Source organism: Poecilia latipinna, unplaced genomic scaffold (assembly GCF_001443285.1).
Source record: "Poecilia latipinna isolate Pla-1442-1.1 unplaced genomic scaffold, P_latipinna-1.0 Scaffold9, whole genome shotgun sequence".
In the NCBI taxonomy this organism is placed as follows: Eukaryota; Metazoa; Chordata; class Actinopteri; order Cyprinodontiformes; family Poeciliidae; genus Poecilia; species Poecilia latipinna.
Window position 1 is genome coordinate 466,132 of NW_015112625.1, and position 16,271 is coordinate 482,402.

The 16,271-nt window shown below is 41.9% G+C and overlaps 2 protein-coding genes across 6 annotated transcripts in view; one reads left to right on the forward strand and one right to left on the reverse strand.

The window, feature by feature from the left end:
* ppfia2 (PTPRF interacting protein alpha 2) overlaps nucleotides 1–9,206 on the forward strand; it is a 121,928-nt gene extending 112,722 nt beyond the window's left edge. For 2 of the 5 annotated variants that reach the window (XM_015028883.1, XM_015028904.1), the window contains 11 exons: nucleotides 2,258–2,339; nucleotides 2,794–2,994; nucleotides 4,167–4,229; nucleotides 4,544–4,576; nucleotides 4,663–4,838; nucleotides 5,011–5,108; nucleotides 5,181–5,356; nucleotides 5,606–5,674; nucleotides 6,195–6,351; nucleotides 7,643–7,734; nucleotides 8,339–9,206. In XM_015028883.1, the coding sequence (XP_014884369.1) occupies nucleotides 2,258–2,339; nucleotides 2,794–2,994; nucleotides 4,167–4,229; nucleotides 4,544–4,576; nucleotides 4,663–4,838; nucleotides 5,011–5,108; nucleotides 5,181–5,356; nucleotides 5,606–5,674; nucleotides 6,195–6,351; nucleotides 7,643–7,701 (1,114 nt within the window). In that variant the 3' untranslated portion in view covers nucleotides 7,702–7,734; nucleotides 8,339–9,206. The other 3 variants (XM_015028870.1, XM_015028893.1, XM_015028875.1) reach the window with 2 other exon arrangements.
* Nucleotides 9,207–9,375: 169 nt separating this feature from the next.
* The window catches only part of acss3 (acyl-CoA synthetase short chain family member 3), a 29,381-nt gene continuing 22,485 nt past the window's right edge, over nucleotides 9,376–16,271 (reverse strand). The window contains exons 10-16 of the mRNA XM_015028914.1: nucleotides 12,494–12,589; nucleotides 11,737–11,800; nucleotides 10,719–10,800; nucleotides 10,331–10,453; nucleotides 10,145–10,244; nucleotides 9,807–9,982; nucleotides 9,376–9,673 (exon numbers count right to left, since the gene is read on the reverse strand). Coding sequence (XP_014884400.1) covers nucleotides 9,590–9,673; nucleotides 9,807–9,982; nucleotides 10,145–10,244; nucleotides 10,331–10,453; nucleotides 10,719–10,800; nucleotides 11,737–11,800; nucleotides 12,494–12,589 — 725 coding nt within the window. The 3' untranslated portion in view covers nucleotides 9,376–9,589. The remainder of the gene's footprint in view (nucleotides 9,674–9,806; nucleotides 9,983–10,144; nucleotides 10,245–10,330; nucleotides 10,454–10,718; nucleotides 10,801–11,736; nucleotides 11,801–12,493; nucleotides 12,590–16,271) is intronic.

Sequence of the window (16,271 nt, forward strand, 5' to 3'; positions counted from 1 at the left end):
CCCCATTTGCTAAATAGATTAAGACGGTGAATGTACTCGGTTGTATTTGGATGAACGCATTTCTTCTACCATCTGTAGGCTTTTTGTTTGCTGTGATTAGTGCCTTGCAGAAGCATTCATGCAACTTGAACTTTTTTTTGCATTTTTTTAATTCTACAACTTCAAATTCAAATGCATATTATTCAGACGGAAGAAAAATGATACATATTTAGCATTTTTCTCAATAAAAAAATGCTTAGAATAGAAAATACTTTTTGTCGTTTAATTATATATTCAGAAGTGTTCAACTGTTAGCTTTGTCGTTGCATTTCAGTGAAAATCCTCCATATGTTGAACATTTTAAAGAAACCCCCCGTTCTGTGTGATGCAGGAGTTCAGGACCACAACGGCCCACAAATGGATGGAATCCAGAATTACTTGAAACCCTCTAAGAGTGTTAATAGCTGCACACGTAAATACTTCAAACAACAAATATACCTTACTATTTATTAATATGCACAGATGGAAATGCAAACAGCATCCACCAACCAGTGCCAAAGACAATTAATGAGGCTCCTGGATTGGCAGATTGATGCAATCAAGTATGAATTGGTAATTAATTACATATGTGTCTGATAAGGTATTTGAATACTAGTTCAGATGGCAGAATGGAACATTTGCATTCGACTCTGCAATTAAATGTGATTAAATTGTGTTCATTTTTCTTGACAAAGTGACAGACCAGATAACGAAAATGGAAAACATCCAAATATACCCACTTAACTACAAATGCATGCCGCACCTTTTAGATTTTTGTGTAAAAAAATATACAAAGATTATAATTATTATGCACTACTTTGTGTTAGATTATCACATTTTTGAAGTTTGTAGCTTAAAAATGACAAAATGTGAAAAAGTTTAAGGGGTGTAAATACTTTTGCAAGCTCACTGTATGTTGTGATAAAGCACCTTTTCACTCTAAGGTCTTTAATGTTTTGGTGCTGCATATATCATGTTTATTTATTTGCCCACTCCTTCAATTTGTGAAGCCCGTTGACAACACACCTAAGGAATGGGTTGTGGAGTTTTTTTTTTTTTTTTGGTATGAAATGTGTTCACAAACCAGAATCATGATTTATTTCTGTGTAGGTATGAGGATGTGTTTGTAAGGTGCTTCTGGCTGTTAAACAACCCTCCGTCTCAGCGTGGGAGGATTCAGTACAATACAAATAGCCGTGTGCATGACAAACCGAAGGGATCTATTCACTGCTTCTAGTCAATAAGGTGCAATTTACATCACGCTGACTAGGTCGGCTCCAAGTGAGGCAAAGCGAAACCTTACTCAGCTCTCTCAGGATGCACTTCGCCACCTGCTAGACAAAACCATGGAGCGCAGCCCAGAAAATCAGAGCAAAAGTTGCTCATAAAATACCCTACTGCATAATTCAAACACTGCTTCAGAAATGTCTTTGTACGAGTACAAAAGCAAAAAAATAAAAAATCAGGATCAGCAGATTAAAGTGTGAGTGGTTGAACTGGGATGAGTTTGGAAATCCTGCTGGTGTTAAAAACTGAGCAGTGAAGCGTCGTCCAGGTGGACGTTTGGTTCGACGCTCGGCCCGCGCCGTTAGACGCTTTTCAAGAAAACGCTCATCTAAATGGGTTATGGTGTCATAATATATATGATGTCTTGTAAATATGTTCATCCCTGTTTTACTTCTTCGCATTTTTCATGTTACAACAAAAAACATGGGTGGATTTTGAGGTTCACTCCTTCGGGTTTTTGTAAGATGTTCGAAGCTAGGGACTTTGACTTCATAAACCATCTACACATCACATAAAATTTCAATAAAATACATTGAAGTTTGAAATTGTAACATGTCAAAAACATGAAGAGTTCAATGTGTAGGAAATGCCAGGGAGCAGCAGGATTTGAATGCCTGTGTGAAAGAGTGTGTATCTCTGAGAGTGCGGCTAGATTCTCCACTCTGGAAGCACAGAGATAAATGATAAAGCGTTGCCCTTTTCAGCATGCTTGGTGTGCAGGCTGGTCTCGGAGATAAAAGCGAGCGGGAGCGCTAACCTCTCACGCACTGCACACACAGAGGAAGAAAAAAACTCCATGCACACGAGATAGAACAACAAAAGCACGGCGGTGTTACTGGAGCGATTTGGGTAAAGCGTGTGAGGGTGCCAGCGTGTTTAATATCAGACCGCTCGGCTGTATGTTGGAGACGTACAAGTTCACATGTTCACTCCGGGTCTCCTCTGCCCTCAGGCACGAGCTTTTGGAGGAGGCGAGGAGGAAAGGATTACCGTTTGCGCAGTGGGACGGCCCCACAGTTGTAGCCTGGCTGGAGGTAAACGCCGTTTTCTGTTCCAGGTCGACTCAAACCTGAACCTTTTCAGCACTTTACAGCTTCCAGGACTGTGTTCAAGTGTATTTTTCTCTCCAAGCCTCTTAATTTATCAGTTGCATTACAGACTCATGGTTCACATAGACATAAAGACAAAGACATGATGCATAACTTAGAAAAGACATGCATACCGATGTTTCCACAAACCCGACTGGTATCGTAAGATGGAAAAGCAATGGACTGAAGCAACATGTTGATGTTTAAAGGACAGGTTTCAGCAGGAATAAATAAAAATAAGTGAAAGACATGATGATAATGCTGGAAAAGACACAATATTCAGTCATCTCTGCTAAAAACAGCAGTAATATGTTTGAGCAGCTCTTATCTACGAGACGGATGAGTGAAAGCACAGTGAAAGTCAGCACTGTCCTCATCGCCCTCCCGGTTTTCTCTGCAGTTGTGGTTGGGAATGCCAGCCTGGTACGTGGCGGCGTGCCGTGCCAACGTGAAGAGCGGCGCCATCATGTCGGCGCTTTCCGACACCGAGATCCAGAGGGAGATCGGAATCAGCAACCCGCTGCACAGGCTCAAACTTCGCCTGGCCATCCAGGAGATGGTCTCCCTCACCAGCCCCTCGGCCCCGCCCACCACCAGAACCGTGAGTCACGGTCGCAAACATTTGTGGAAAGTTGCACCTGGCTTGAAGGAAGAAACAATTCATAATTTCTGGAAAATAATTTAAGATTTGCTTGATTTAAACATTGGTGAAATTCAGACATGTTGCTTTAATAGCTCCCTCTAGTGGGTCAATATCCACAGCTAGCATATCTCATGACAGACTGAGGTTGAATGCTCAGAAAAATAAAACAGAGCTGGCTGTATTATGTCGTTGTTCCAGTTAAAGTCTTGCTCTCTCTCACTGTCTAGCAGCCTGAATGACCGACAGATAGCTCTAAACATGTCATAGAAAATAGTTTCCATTTAGTTTTACTTTCCAAATGGGCAGGCATCAGTTTGAACCCATCAAGCAGGAAATGATGTCACCATTGGATGTTTCTGTGCACCTCTAACACTAACAGGGTCCATTTTAAAGGTTCACACACAAAGGACACGTATTTAAGTTGGCATTTTTGCATGCAGCCCCCATAACTAAAATGCTTGATCATGTTTTGACTCTTCCCTCCTCCTCAGTTGTTGAATAACTACGATGGTACTCATCCCCCAGGTCCCTCTTTCCTTTCCTGTCTTTTTGCCCATTTTGCTCGATTTCCGGAAATTTTACTCCAGATCCCCAATTTGAAACTATTCATATGTGGCGTCTTGGATTCTGTTTTATCTGTCATTTCTGAACAAACAATCACGGTCAGACTGAAGACTCTTGTTAGATTTTTGGTTTTTAGTGCAGTTATTGTGATTTTTCATCAGCACAGTTCCACTGGTAGAGTGAGCAAAATCTTCCAACTTATTTTTCGAGAAGACCTAGTTTTTGTTGAGCTCCTACTGAATGCACTTAGAGATTTTCTTACTGAGGAAGTGGATGGTGAGGGATGAGTAACATGGCATATTTGTCTTTTCATGTAATAACGTTTCTTTTGCATGGCATTGTCTTTATTTACATTACTTAATCCTATGCCAGCATTGAGATGTTCTGTGCTGTACTGTGTTTCTTTTGTCCTTTGCATATTTTCTTTGACCCCTGGTGGGTTTCATCATCTGACCATGATGCTATAACACTATTGGCTTACAGTGGTGCTGCTCTTCTTCTTTAACACTGCTTGCCCCTCCTACTGGACCTCTACCACTCTGTCTCTTGGGCTTCGCCCGTTGTAGCCGTCAGGCAACGTATGGGTGACCCATGAGGAGATGGAGACCCTGGCAGCTCCTTCCAAAACGGTCAGTCCCTGTGCGTCCTGTCAGCCGTTTCTTCCTGCCTCAGTTAACATCTCAGCGTAGATTAAAGGCGGCCATTGATGGTGATTGACAGTTAAAATCTCTCCTACACTTTGTAATAAAATGTGAACAATATTTTTGTCATAAATATGCAGAGTTCATTTTCAAGAATGTGGACACGTTTATAATCCTGCCTTTGGAAAGGAACTGGTCAAATCTGTTTGACTTTGAGCATAAAGCAATGATTTTAAAGCAACTACAGTATTTTTCTTATTCTGTCCCAAAAATTGCCTAATTAGTTTTTTTTATATTGTCAGAAGTCAGATTCTGAAGAGGGGAGCTGGGCGCAGGTGAGGCCACAAGCTTTTCATCCGGTCATTCAACACAACTGCAGAGAGCTGCATCTTTTATTTGCCTTTTCATCGTTTCACCTCAGACCCTGGCTTATGGAGACATGAACCATGAGTGGATAGGAAACGAGTGGCTGCCCAGTCTCGGACTACCTCAGTACCGCAGCTACTTCATGGAGTGCCTGGTGGACGCCCGCATGTTGGACCACCTCACCAAGAAGGACCTGAGGGTGCACCTCAAAATGGTGGACAGCTTCCACAGGTACCTCCTCACTTCCACTTTGCCATGGATTTTAGTAACACCAACATTAATAGAATTTCCTTAATCTTACTTTACTATATCAAAAGTTGTGGTTCTGATGTGGAATAAGGTTCTAAACGTTTCTAGCAAACAGTGCAACAACTTTCACTGTGTGTGCTTTTCCTGACATCAGAACAAGTTTACAGTATGGAATCATGTGTCTGAAGAAGCTCAATTACGACAGGAAGGAGCTGGAGAGACGCAGGGAGCAAAGCCACCATGAAATAAGAGGCAAGAATAGCAACCATTCCAGTCGTGATGTTAAATATTTCTTTTTATTAAAGTTAATGTTTGCGCCTGCAGATGTGCTGGTGTGGAGTAACGAGCGGGTCATCCGCTGGGTGCAGAGTATAGGCCTGCGGGACTACGCCAACATCCTGCTGGAGAGCGGCGTGCATGGCGCTCTGGTTGCCCTTGACGACAACTTTGACTACAGCAGCCTGGCTCTGCTTCTCCAGATCCCCACCCAAAACACTCAGGTGCTGCAGGCGATTTTATCCACCTATCTAGAGAGTGAACGTCAAATACTTTGAATATCTACCAACAAATATGGACAAGCATTGATTTTTAAAGCTCTAGGTTTAAAAATATGAAATATGGGTGATTTTCACATGTGGCATGGCGATTGTCGTGTGTCAGCCGCCTCTGTTGCCACGCCGCTGAAAATAGTTGGACTGGTGAAAATTAGCGTTTGATGTAATTTCCCTTTGTTACTCATTTTCCTTCAGGCACGTCAGATTTTGGAGCGAGAGTACAATAACCTGCTGGCTCTGGGCACCGACAGGAGACTGGACGAGGTGAGCTGCAGCGTCGCCACAAACAGAAACGTAACTCTGTGCAAAGCTATTCTCACAACGTGAACTTCTAATTTATGTTTTAGTACAATTCTGGGAAGAAGGGAAAAAAGTTACAAGCAGCTTCCCATATTACTTGTACGTTAATGAGCTTTTTAGGGCTATAACATGTTAAGATTCATCTGTATGGTCTAATAAGTAGCAAACATGCTGGTTTCTTTGTTTTGCAGAGGTCAGTTTGACATTTAGAGTAACATTAGCGCCCTCTAGTGTTTACAAAAGTAATCACTAAACTTTTTAATACTGCTTCAGTCTGTTTTGATGTCCAAACTAGTATATCATCCCAAAAACTACAAGAGATGAAAAACTACAGTTTATTAGCTCTTCACTTTTGCTTTGACCTGTTAAAGATAGTCGGAGTTCTGACATTTTACATTGTTTTCTTTTCATATAAACCTCAGATCACAAAGAAAATTTGATGTCTTGTATATTCTAAGAACACGTTTTTACTTCCTCTGTTCAGTGCGACGACAAAGACTTCCGGGGTCCGTCCTGGCGGAGACAGTTTCCTCCGCGGGACGTCCACGGCATCAGCATGATGCCTGGGTCGGCAGAAACTCTTCCAGCTGGGTTCCGGCTCATTGCGACCTCGGGTCATTCCAGAAGACTGCCCCCTGATGGTAAGAGTCGTCGCTTTCCTTCTGCCGGCTTGACTCGGTCCATAGACTGCTGTAAATCTGGATATTTGAGTGAAGCAGCCGAGTTTAAAGCAGCAGCAGCAGCAACACACCTGAGGAGGAGTTTGAGCTGCTGCTTCATTCTGACTGTCTCTTGTTCTCTCTGACGGCTGCTCTGCAGTACTCTTTGAGGTGCTGGATGACAGTCCTGACGACATGTATTTGGACTGGTTTCAAGGTCAGCTATGTCCACAAAAAGTTCTGGGCTTTTCAGCCCCGCGTCCGTACTAATTCTACATGATCCTTCTCATATTCACCCAACTTCTGCCAACCACTGTCCTGCTGTTTCTCTCCTTAAAATAGTAATTTTCTTCTACTTACCCTTTAAGTACAACAACCCTTTAAGTACAACACTTAGGATTCAGGCTTTATGGAGTGTTAACAAAAGGTAGACAGGTTATGTTTAACTGGAGGGTTTCTAATTCTTCATGGAAAGAAGACATTGGCTAACATGGGTCTGCACTAAAGGTCAGTACTGGTCTGCTGCAGAAAAGTTTCAGACGTCAATAAGGGAAAAAGAAAATCTTTTTGCTTTGGTCAACCCTGATTTCCAGTAGTTATTTATTTGGAGCTTGTTTCAGTTTTGTAAAGTTGATTTTATACAAAGAAATTGTGAGATTTCTTTTGTCTAAACTCAAATTTGAACACAAATTTATGAGCTTAACTGTCTAATATAATTTGGCGTCACTTGTTTAATCAAATGTGAAATTTAAAAATCGATTTAGTGACCAAAGTTTGTTTTAAAAACGGCTCCAGTGCAATAGATAGTATATGGTAACTCTTCTCTGAAATGATTTAAATTTACTCCAGCCATTCACGTCCCATTAAAACATTGCCTGCTGGTGCCCAGTTTGAATTTTTTTCTGCATGAATTGCTTAAAATCAGCCTTGTTGAGTAGCGGGTCCAGTACTGTCCTTTAAGTGGATGCAGTCCCTTTAACGGCCTTCCGTTCTGCTCGACTAGGAATGGATCAATTTCTGGCCAGTGTCCTCTAACTATTTGTTCCCTATGACACTGAAACAGCTTTCCTGTGTTCCTTCATCTCTAATCTCTGTGCTTGCTGGTCTGTGACGCTCACGAAATACTAAAAACGACTCATTTGTGGTTCCCACTCAAAACAAAACCTTCCCTGGTGTGATTTGTGGCTTTCAGGTTGACTGGAAATAAAAATGTTGCTTTGTCCATCAAGAGTTTGCGATCTGAAGCAGCACATTTGTTTGTGTCCACCTGCAGTCGGACCGTCTGCGGTGCAGCGGCTGGACAGCTCAACGGTGAGAACCTACTCCTGCTGAGAGGAGGAAGCGGGGGACCTTAAACTGTACGCTGTATGTAACACAACACAGTGTCTCGCTCGGTTTTACTGGTAGCTCTTAAAAAAATGTTTCCATAAGGATATTTCATTAGCTTGGCAAACGGAGGACATGTTTTTGCCAGGTGACGATACGAAACAGCAGGAAGAGAAACAAACCTGTAGCACATCCTTTAATGTCTGTCCAGAAAGGATTATTTAGAGCTCCACCCTTGCAAACACATTCCTAACATATCAAAAAGTGAAACCCAGACCTGATGCATATTTCTAGGATTCTGTCACTGTAGTGCTGTGAAAGTTGATGCATTATTGTGCCAGTGCTTCCCTGTGCAGGAGGAATACAGAGGGTTAAATCCAGTTCCTTATGTTGAACTGCTGCCAGTATTCTAATTAAGGTGATGCAAGCACTTGCAATTACACGCAGAAGATAGTTCAAGGTTGATGAGGCAAAAACTAAATGTAGTCTAAAAACCTTAATGCATATTGATGCTTTTTACAATAAAGAGAAAACTGGATTTAAAGATGTTCCAGTAATATTCTGCAAATGAAGCAGTGTTGGGTCCTGAAGGCGTTTTGACGTGTTCAGCTCTGATCTGACACCACCAACCTTTCCTTCCCAGCTACAGTTCTGAACCAAGAGGCCGATCCGCCGACAAACAATCCCATGACACGCACTGCCAAGAAGCCCTGCTCTCCTCTCGGACCCCGTCCTCCATGACTGGTGACGCCGGTGCTAAACTGTCCTGCAGGATGCCTCGTCACCATTTCTACCTTTTACATGTAAAGTAACTTGTCAGAGCATAATGTACTGTGTATTTCTTCTACAGGGGACGTGTAGGTTATCTGTAAATTCTTATAAATATGCCATTTTTATTATATACACAAAACATCTATGTATTAAAAAAAGGGTTTGTGCAAAAAAGAAAAGAAATGTCCCTGCCACCTCATTTAGTGGACCATAGATGAATATATGCTGCTCTTTAAACTCTCCATTAGACCCTCGTTCCTCTAGATCATTTTGTACATATGGTTTTATTTTTTCATTGTGCTAATGGAAATTTACGACTAACCTGTTCTGGAACATAGAAGGGAAGAAACTCGATGTTGTGCCAAGCTGCCCTCTAGTGGTGGGCTACTCTAACAACACGGGACGGAGGATTCGTCGGCTCACTGGAACAACAGAAGCACCTTCATACATCTGCATCAACTCAGACTATTTAGAAGCCAAGGACAAAACAAGACGCTCTCTGAAGGTGCACAACTTCAACTCAGAGAGCAGAACAGCATCCCAGACGTCGCGTGTTACTGTATGTTTCGTCAGGCAGCACATCAACACACTTACAGCCGAGCTGGCCTTTCTACCCCGCCCCTCCTGTTAACAGAACAGATGATATAACTGGAAGACAGACTGCTTTAGCTCATAGTGTGTGTAGAGTGTTTATGACCATGTTGAAGTGAGGTGACTTAACGATTAAAAGATAAAAAACCTGTTGCTTGCTGTGACTTCCATCTGGGTGTAAATGTTCTTGGTTTCAGTCAGTTGTCAGGGTAACCTGTTGTACAGGCCTGCGTTCTTTCCGACGGACAGCAAACGTCTCGTTTGTTTTCACATTTGCACGAATGAGCATTCATTTTTGTTTCCGATTTTTCTTTTTTAATTTATTACTTCTTGTACTTTGGTCAAAACTAAGTGGTGAGCAAACAAGTTTTCATTGTCAATAAAAAATAGAAACGGTTAGTGAGCTGTTTGCATTAGTTTTCATTAAAAATGTTTACAAAGTTAAGTGCAGTTTGGTTTTACCTCATCAGTAATTTACTTACAAAAATGATTAGTGGAATAATTTCTCTAAAATATTCGTTTTCCCATGTGTTCAATCTGCATGTCGTCTCCAGACGTTTTCTACTTGCCTCTCAATGTCTTCGAACACATCTGGGTCCTCGATGGTTGGCGTAATCTGTGCAGAGAAATATTTAAAAAGTTCAAATCTAAAACGGCTATTTATAAATATATTTGAAGAGGAAAAAAGTTCCTCGTAACATTTGATAAGTTTATGATTATTGTAAAGTGCTGAGGTCATCACGTCCCACCTTGTAGGGTTTGCCGTTGACCAGGTTGGCCAGAGAAGAGCGGGGGATTTTTCCGGAACGCGTCTTCGGTAACCGGTGGACGAAGAGCACGTTCCTGAAGGCGGCTACAGGTCCGATGGTGTCTCTCACCAGCTTCACCACCTCCTTTGTGATTTCTTCCTCAGTTTTCTGCACATCTGACAAAACGTGATGCAAAAACCCAGAATTATTTTGTAAAAAAATCAGAAAAACATGTCAAGAATTTGGATTCAGCCTCCTTGAAGGAAAAAGATGCATCCAAGTTTGTAATATGATAATAAGCAAAGACGTACTTTTGTAAGGCGCTTCGTCTCTCTTACCTTTTTTAAGTACACACAGCGCCAAAGGAACGTGGCCCTTCAGAGAGTCCTCCAGACCCACCACAGCGCAGTCCCCCACCGCAGAGTGCAGCAGCACCGACTGGAACACAAACACGTCCTTGTAACTGAGGAGAAATCATTAAATCAAAGCATATTCATGAGAATCCTCTGCAATGGTTCTCCCACTTCCTCTAATGCTCCAGCAGACAGCCTGTGACCCGCCACGTTGATGACGTCATCAGAGCGGGACATGATGTAAAGGAAGCCCTCCTCATCCAAAAAGCCGGCGTCCATGGTGTCATAGTAGCCCTGGAAAAGAAGGATTGCACAAGAGGAAACCTAAGTGCATTATATTTTAGATCAAAAACTGGCAACATTTTACTAAAACATCTTGCATAGGTTAAACAGATCAGGCAATTCTGCAATATCAAGTTTAAACACTAGAGGTCTACCTTTCTCTACTAAAAATATATTTCTTTCTCCTCTGAAAAGCAAAACTGACCACAGCATAAAGAACATTAAAATGTGAAGATAAGTTTTAAATACTTTGCTTTAGAAGCAACAAACTACTTACTGGAAACTTGGAGAAGTAGAGCTCCTTGAAGAGATGCTGGTTTTGCCACAAGGACAGTGCAGCTCCAGGCGGTAGAGGAAGCCTGAGGGGAAGAGTGCAGAATTAACTATCTATTAAAAATATCCCATCTTTGAAGAAGTTTGAGATCAATTCAAATACCAAGACTTTTTTTAATTCAGCGCAGCCAAGCTGTGCTAGACCTTCGCTGACCCTGTAACAGGCACCCAAACAAACAAAACGCACAGAAAGGAAAGGTCAGGAAGTCGATGTTTACCAAGAGACGACCAGTAATCCCTCCATGTCCTGAACCCTAAATCCAGCTGAGCAGAGGGAGTCAGCGTTATGTTCTCGCTCTCATTTTAAATCAAAGCTATTTAGAAGCCCAGTGGTGCATAAACTAAACAGATAAATATCCCAGCTGAAGCAGCTGCACATGAACAAAGTGAAAACTCATCAGTTTTAGAACGGGATGCTTCCAGACTACACTTCTTGCATCTTTCTGATAAAAGACAAAGAGCTGTAACACACTCAAATGTGTGTGTATGCACTCAGGCACTTTTTGCAAAGCTGCAGATCCAGTTTGAGAACGAAACAGAAGAAACGTCCAGATTTTCTCCTCCAGCCAGCAGGAACAATAACACAGCTGTTCCCGTCCATCTTAAGGGCTCACACTCTGTCACTGCATATTGGAAATCCCCCCTCAGCAGCGCTCGGTCATTACCAGCGTTTTTAAAAACTGCAGGGGAGTGGAGGGTGATAACGGACAGAGAGCAGGCTGGCACTGGGAGCGGCACAGAAACAGCCCGGCTACGTTCAGCGAGGTCCACTTAGCAACCGTTTCATAAAAACATTTCCATTAGCGGCACTTTGCTCCCAGAAACACCAGAATTTGGAGTCTGACGAATGCTGCCCGTCTGAGTTCGTAAGTGTAAAACACTCCTGTATTTTACTGAATGTGTGTAAGATAAAAAAAAAAAACACGCATAAAACAAGCAGCTCACAGGTCAGCTTGGCTTACCTGACAACAATATTTCCCAGAGTTCTTGGCTTCAACTCCTGCATGTCATCATCGATCACAGTGACTAAAAAAACAGGAAACAGGAAGGCTGTATGAACACTAACTGAACATTTTATAGATTTTAAAACAAGATTACATGTTATCATCAAGACAGTGACGACAGGGTTCCAACACGTCTAAAGCCAAAACCTCAAACTAAAGTTTCCAGAGCTCACAATCCTTCTGAAGCCTTTGCTTTTATTAATCTGTAAGTTAGTGAGAGTAAATTAAAAATAATGAAGATAATGGCAGAAATTTCAACAATAATCAGGTTTAAAATCTGAAACCCAGACTGGATGGATGGATGAGCAGATAAAAGGTGACAGAGGATGAAAAAATGGAGGGATAAATAGATGGAAGGATGGATGGGATGAGATAGAGACTGATGGGTGGATGCTGTACTATACCGACGATACAGAAAAGGACAGATGGAGGGATCAAAGGATGATTCATGGATGAATGGATGGCAGATGGAGAGAAAGACGGATGATAGATGTACAGGACAGGATGCAGAGAAGGAGAGAAAGATGAACAGATACAATGATGGACAGACAAAAGGACAAATAATAAATGAATAAACTGATTTGTTTAAATAGATGGACAGAGCGAGAGGCGGCAGAATTAAAGTGACAAATTGATAATAAATAGTTGGAAGAACACTGCATGTATAGACTGAGCCTGGATGGATCTTTAAGTTCATCCTCAGTATTTCTCTCACCATTGTAACCTGGAACTGGTTTTCCAGCCTGGCCTGCAGGTGGCGTGAGCGAGTTACCCAGACCGATACAGGAGGACGTGATGGCTGAGCCAGTTTCTAAAAAACAAACAAATAAAAAACTGTGTTTAAGAATCAGAACTGGAGATCAAACACTTCCGATTTCAAAAACAGCTTATTAGTTTTAACGTCAAGCTGACAGAAGGAAAACGTCCTGCGTTGCTTCTGTGAGCGGCGTTAACCCACATAGCAGAACTATGACAGCTCCTGTGGGCTCTCCCCGACTCCGCCACAGAACCGTGCTCCAGTTACAGCAGAGAGCCGGCTGGCGGCCTGCGCGCCCACCCAGCACAGGAACAACAGAATCAATCCAGCTCAGCATGGGAGATTACATCAGACACAGCAGCTGAGTGCGCCAGCATCAGCATCTGTCTTTGGTGTTAAATGCAAAACCCCAGATCTGTGAAGAGACGTTCCTGCTTTCCTTTCAGCGTCTCTGCAGAAAGTTTACAGCGTAAACATTCGTAAGCGGCTGCTTCAATAAATCCGTCTGCTACAGGAAGCGAATGTGGTGTAAATTCAGTGCTGCAGTTTATTATTGATTTTAGAAAGCTTATGCAACAGCAAATAATCCTCCTGCATCATGTATGCCACTAGAATAAATGTAAAGTAGTGCTGCTGGATTGTTCTCTGGAAGGGCAAAAGCTAATGGGAAAACATTTTACGCTGCAAGATCACCATGCAAAGGTCATTTCAGTCAATAATGCATAAAATATGAGCCACAGACCTACAATTAAGTACCGACGCATCGGCAATAAAAGGATTATACCAGGAGTTAGCATGTTGTGGTTTCCCCTTTTCTGTTATTCATAAATTAAAGCACCACCAAAGGCCAAGTTGGGTGGAGCTTATGATGTCATCATCACCTGCGTTTTGCATTCATTTGTTATCTAATATTATCTTTGATAAACATTCAAGTTAGCTAAAGTAAAGTCTGGGAACAGGAGGACAAATCATTTGAAACTGTTGGGCAAAAATTTCACAGGCAGTTTGAATACAGATTTGAAATCTGTATTCGACTTGAAAGAAGCCCCGACAGCAAACCTTTTGCTTTTCTACCAAAGTGGGAAAAGGCGATAATCCTACTGCAGTCAGAAATCTAAAGAAAAACAAAACGTTGGGTCGTTTCTCTGCAGCAGGTTCCTTCCAGACGAGACCTGGTGAGGTTTTTAACGACGACGAGACGGAGGAGGGAATCTACCATCTTTTAATTGATCCGTTTGTAACAGACAGCAGTTCTTAAAGTCCCACATCATAATTGGTAGGAACATTTAGATTCCTCATCCCGCATGGAGACGTTCTGTTAAAGCACAGACGTCCTAATTCAATCTCAAATCACTGGAGTTTTGGCGTCTTTTAAAAACTCTCGGATTGCATGTTGACTGGAGTTTGACCCAAACCACTGAAAGGAGGCGACACGAGCCGAAGGTGTTAAACTGACTGGAACAGACGAGATTCGAGATGAACTAATAAACCTCAAAGCTAAAAGAAATATGGACTTTACATTATAAGATGAAAGCAGCCAGACTGAACCGACTCTGCAGCTTCTAGGGATAAAATCACACAAAGTAAAGACTTTGAAAAATGCATTTGTATTACAAAGGCTTTGACATAATGTTGCCATAAGAGTAGCACCAAAAAAGACTGTTAAAAGAGTAAAGGAGCATGTGATTATTTAATAATCATGCAAACTTTAATTTGCTTGGTAATGTGCATTTGGGTCGAGTCATTTTCCTCACACATTCTGTGTCTCCAGTCAAACTTCAGTCTTCCTCCAGCTTCACACCCTTTTCCTCTTGTACACAAACAAATCAATCTTCCTTTTGCCTCGTTGGAGATTGCTCTGGCCAGTGTGAAGCCTTTTGTGTGTGATGAATGAGCGGAGAGGAGTAGAGAATGTTGGATGACACCAGGGAATAACAGAAAAAGGCAACACAGTGGCATGTTTTGACGCAGAGGAGTCGCTTTGAACAGCCGCGCTCAGTGTGAGGAGCTTTTGAAGGGAACAGCTGCAGAAAAAGTTCTCCGAAGGGAGGAACAATTTTTTTTATTTATCTGATGTCCCCCTTTTTCCTTACATCCAAGCTTTTCACTCAGAATATTAAAATAAAAGCTCAAACAACCAAACCACCTCCATCTATACAGCTTATATGTAAGGCAGGCAACGCCGTCTGAAGGCCAGCAGGGACTAATGTTACGGTCTAGTGTGGTTCCAGAGTATAAATGCTGGAAAGTCTACGAAAAAGTAATGCATTGATGGTAATGTCTCGAAACTGACTGCGTCAGTCTTGCAGCAGGCAGCTGTCCTGAGCACTTCTGCTCCCACAGCAACGTTAGACCGAGATTCTTAAAGATTATTATGATTTACATCGAACGAAAACAAAATGCAAAACGACGGAAATAAAATTTTGGATTATTAAAGAATGATTAGGTGTTTAAAATGACTGGCATGTAAGAGAAGTCTTGTTTAGTGGCAACACATAAATCATAAAACAAAAATTATGTTTGTAATTTGCAACAAGCTGGACGACACCCAAGACTGAAATGTTTGACTTTCATGGAAAACTGACACACGGTAGTGGCAGCGTCATGCTGCAGGGAAGCTTCCTCCAGGAAACCAGGTCAAAGATGGTGAAAAGACGTAACGACTCAATAACCTGGCAACCCCAGAAGAAACAGTAAAAATGTAATTAATGATAAATTATCTCACGTCTCCAAAAATCTGAACTCTGTTCATGCATTATGATTCGAATCCATTCTTGGATGTCATCAACAGGCGAACCAAACAAAACACCAGGAAAGGTTCAGAGGTTCTCTCTGCACATCATACATATGCAGGGCAGAGCTTCAGGCCGTCTGTGTGATGTGTGGTTGCTGGGGTAACTTGGTGAGGAGCTCAGAGAGAGAACTGACCTAAGGTCAGCGTACAAAGACAGATGCGGGGTGGGCGACGTCACAGACAACAGATTATTTCACTCTTAATTTACTTCATCAGCCAAATGACGAGAAAACTACTCATTCAGATACGTTTCCATTTACATGAATATTAATTCATTAAAACATGCACGGTCAACATTTCTAAAGTTAATCATTACAAAGCTGTTCAAAATGTTCCTCTCATACGACTCCAGTTAAAATGATCCGACTTAATTGACCAACTGAGCTCAGCCTGAGTCAGGAGAAATTACAGCTTCTCATAAAATACTTTAAAACCAGATTCCTGGTTAATAACTGTACATGCCCGAAAAAGGGGATATTTTATGAATTCTGTCATAACCCACATGCAGGTGAACAGACAAACCAAATGGTGCTGGAGGTAAGTTTAAAGTTGAGGTTCCTAATTCAGATTTTTAAAGAGAGAGGAGTTACTCAAGTGTTTCACATCTCAGGAAAACCAGGCAGAAACACCAAAAGTTTAGAACTACTGAACAAGAACTGATTAGAAGACTAAGGCTGCGTTCACACTGCAGGTAAATGCGACCTGGATGCGTTCTGCAGTCTGAACGGGCAAACGACCTGAACGTGTCCCGCATGCGCAGTAGAGGGCGCTATAGCATCGGAGGAGGAAGAGGAAGAAGAGGAAGATGAAGAAGAAAAAGAAGAAGAAGAAGAAGAAAAAGAAGAAGAAAGAGAAGAAGAAGAAAAAGAAAAAGAAGAAAAAGAAGAAGAAGAAGAAGAAAAAGAAGAAGAAAGAGAAGAAGAAGAAAAAGAAAAAGAAGAA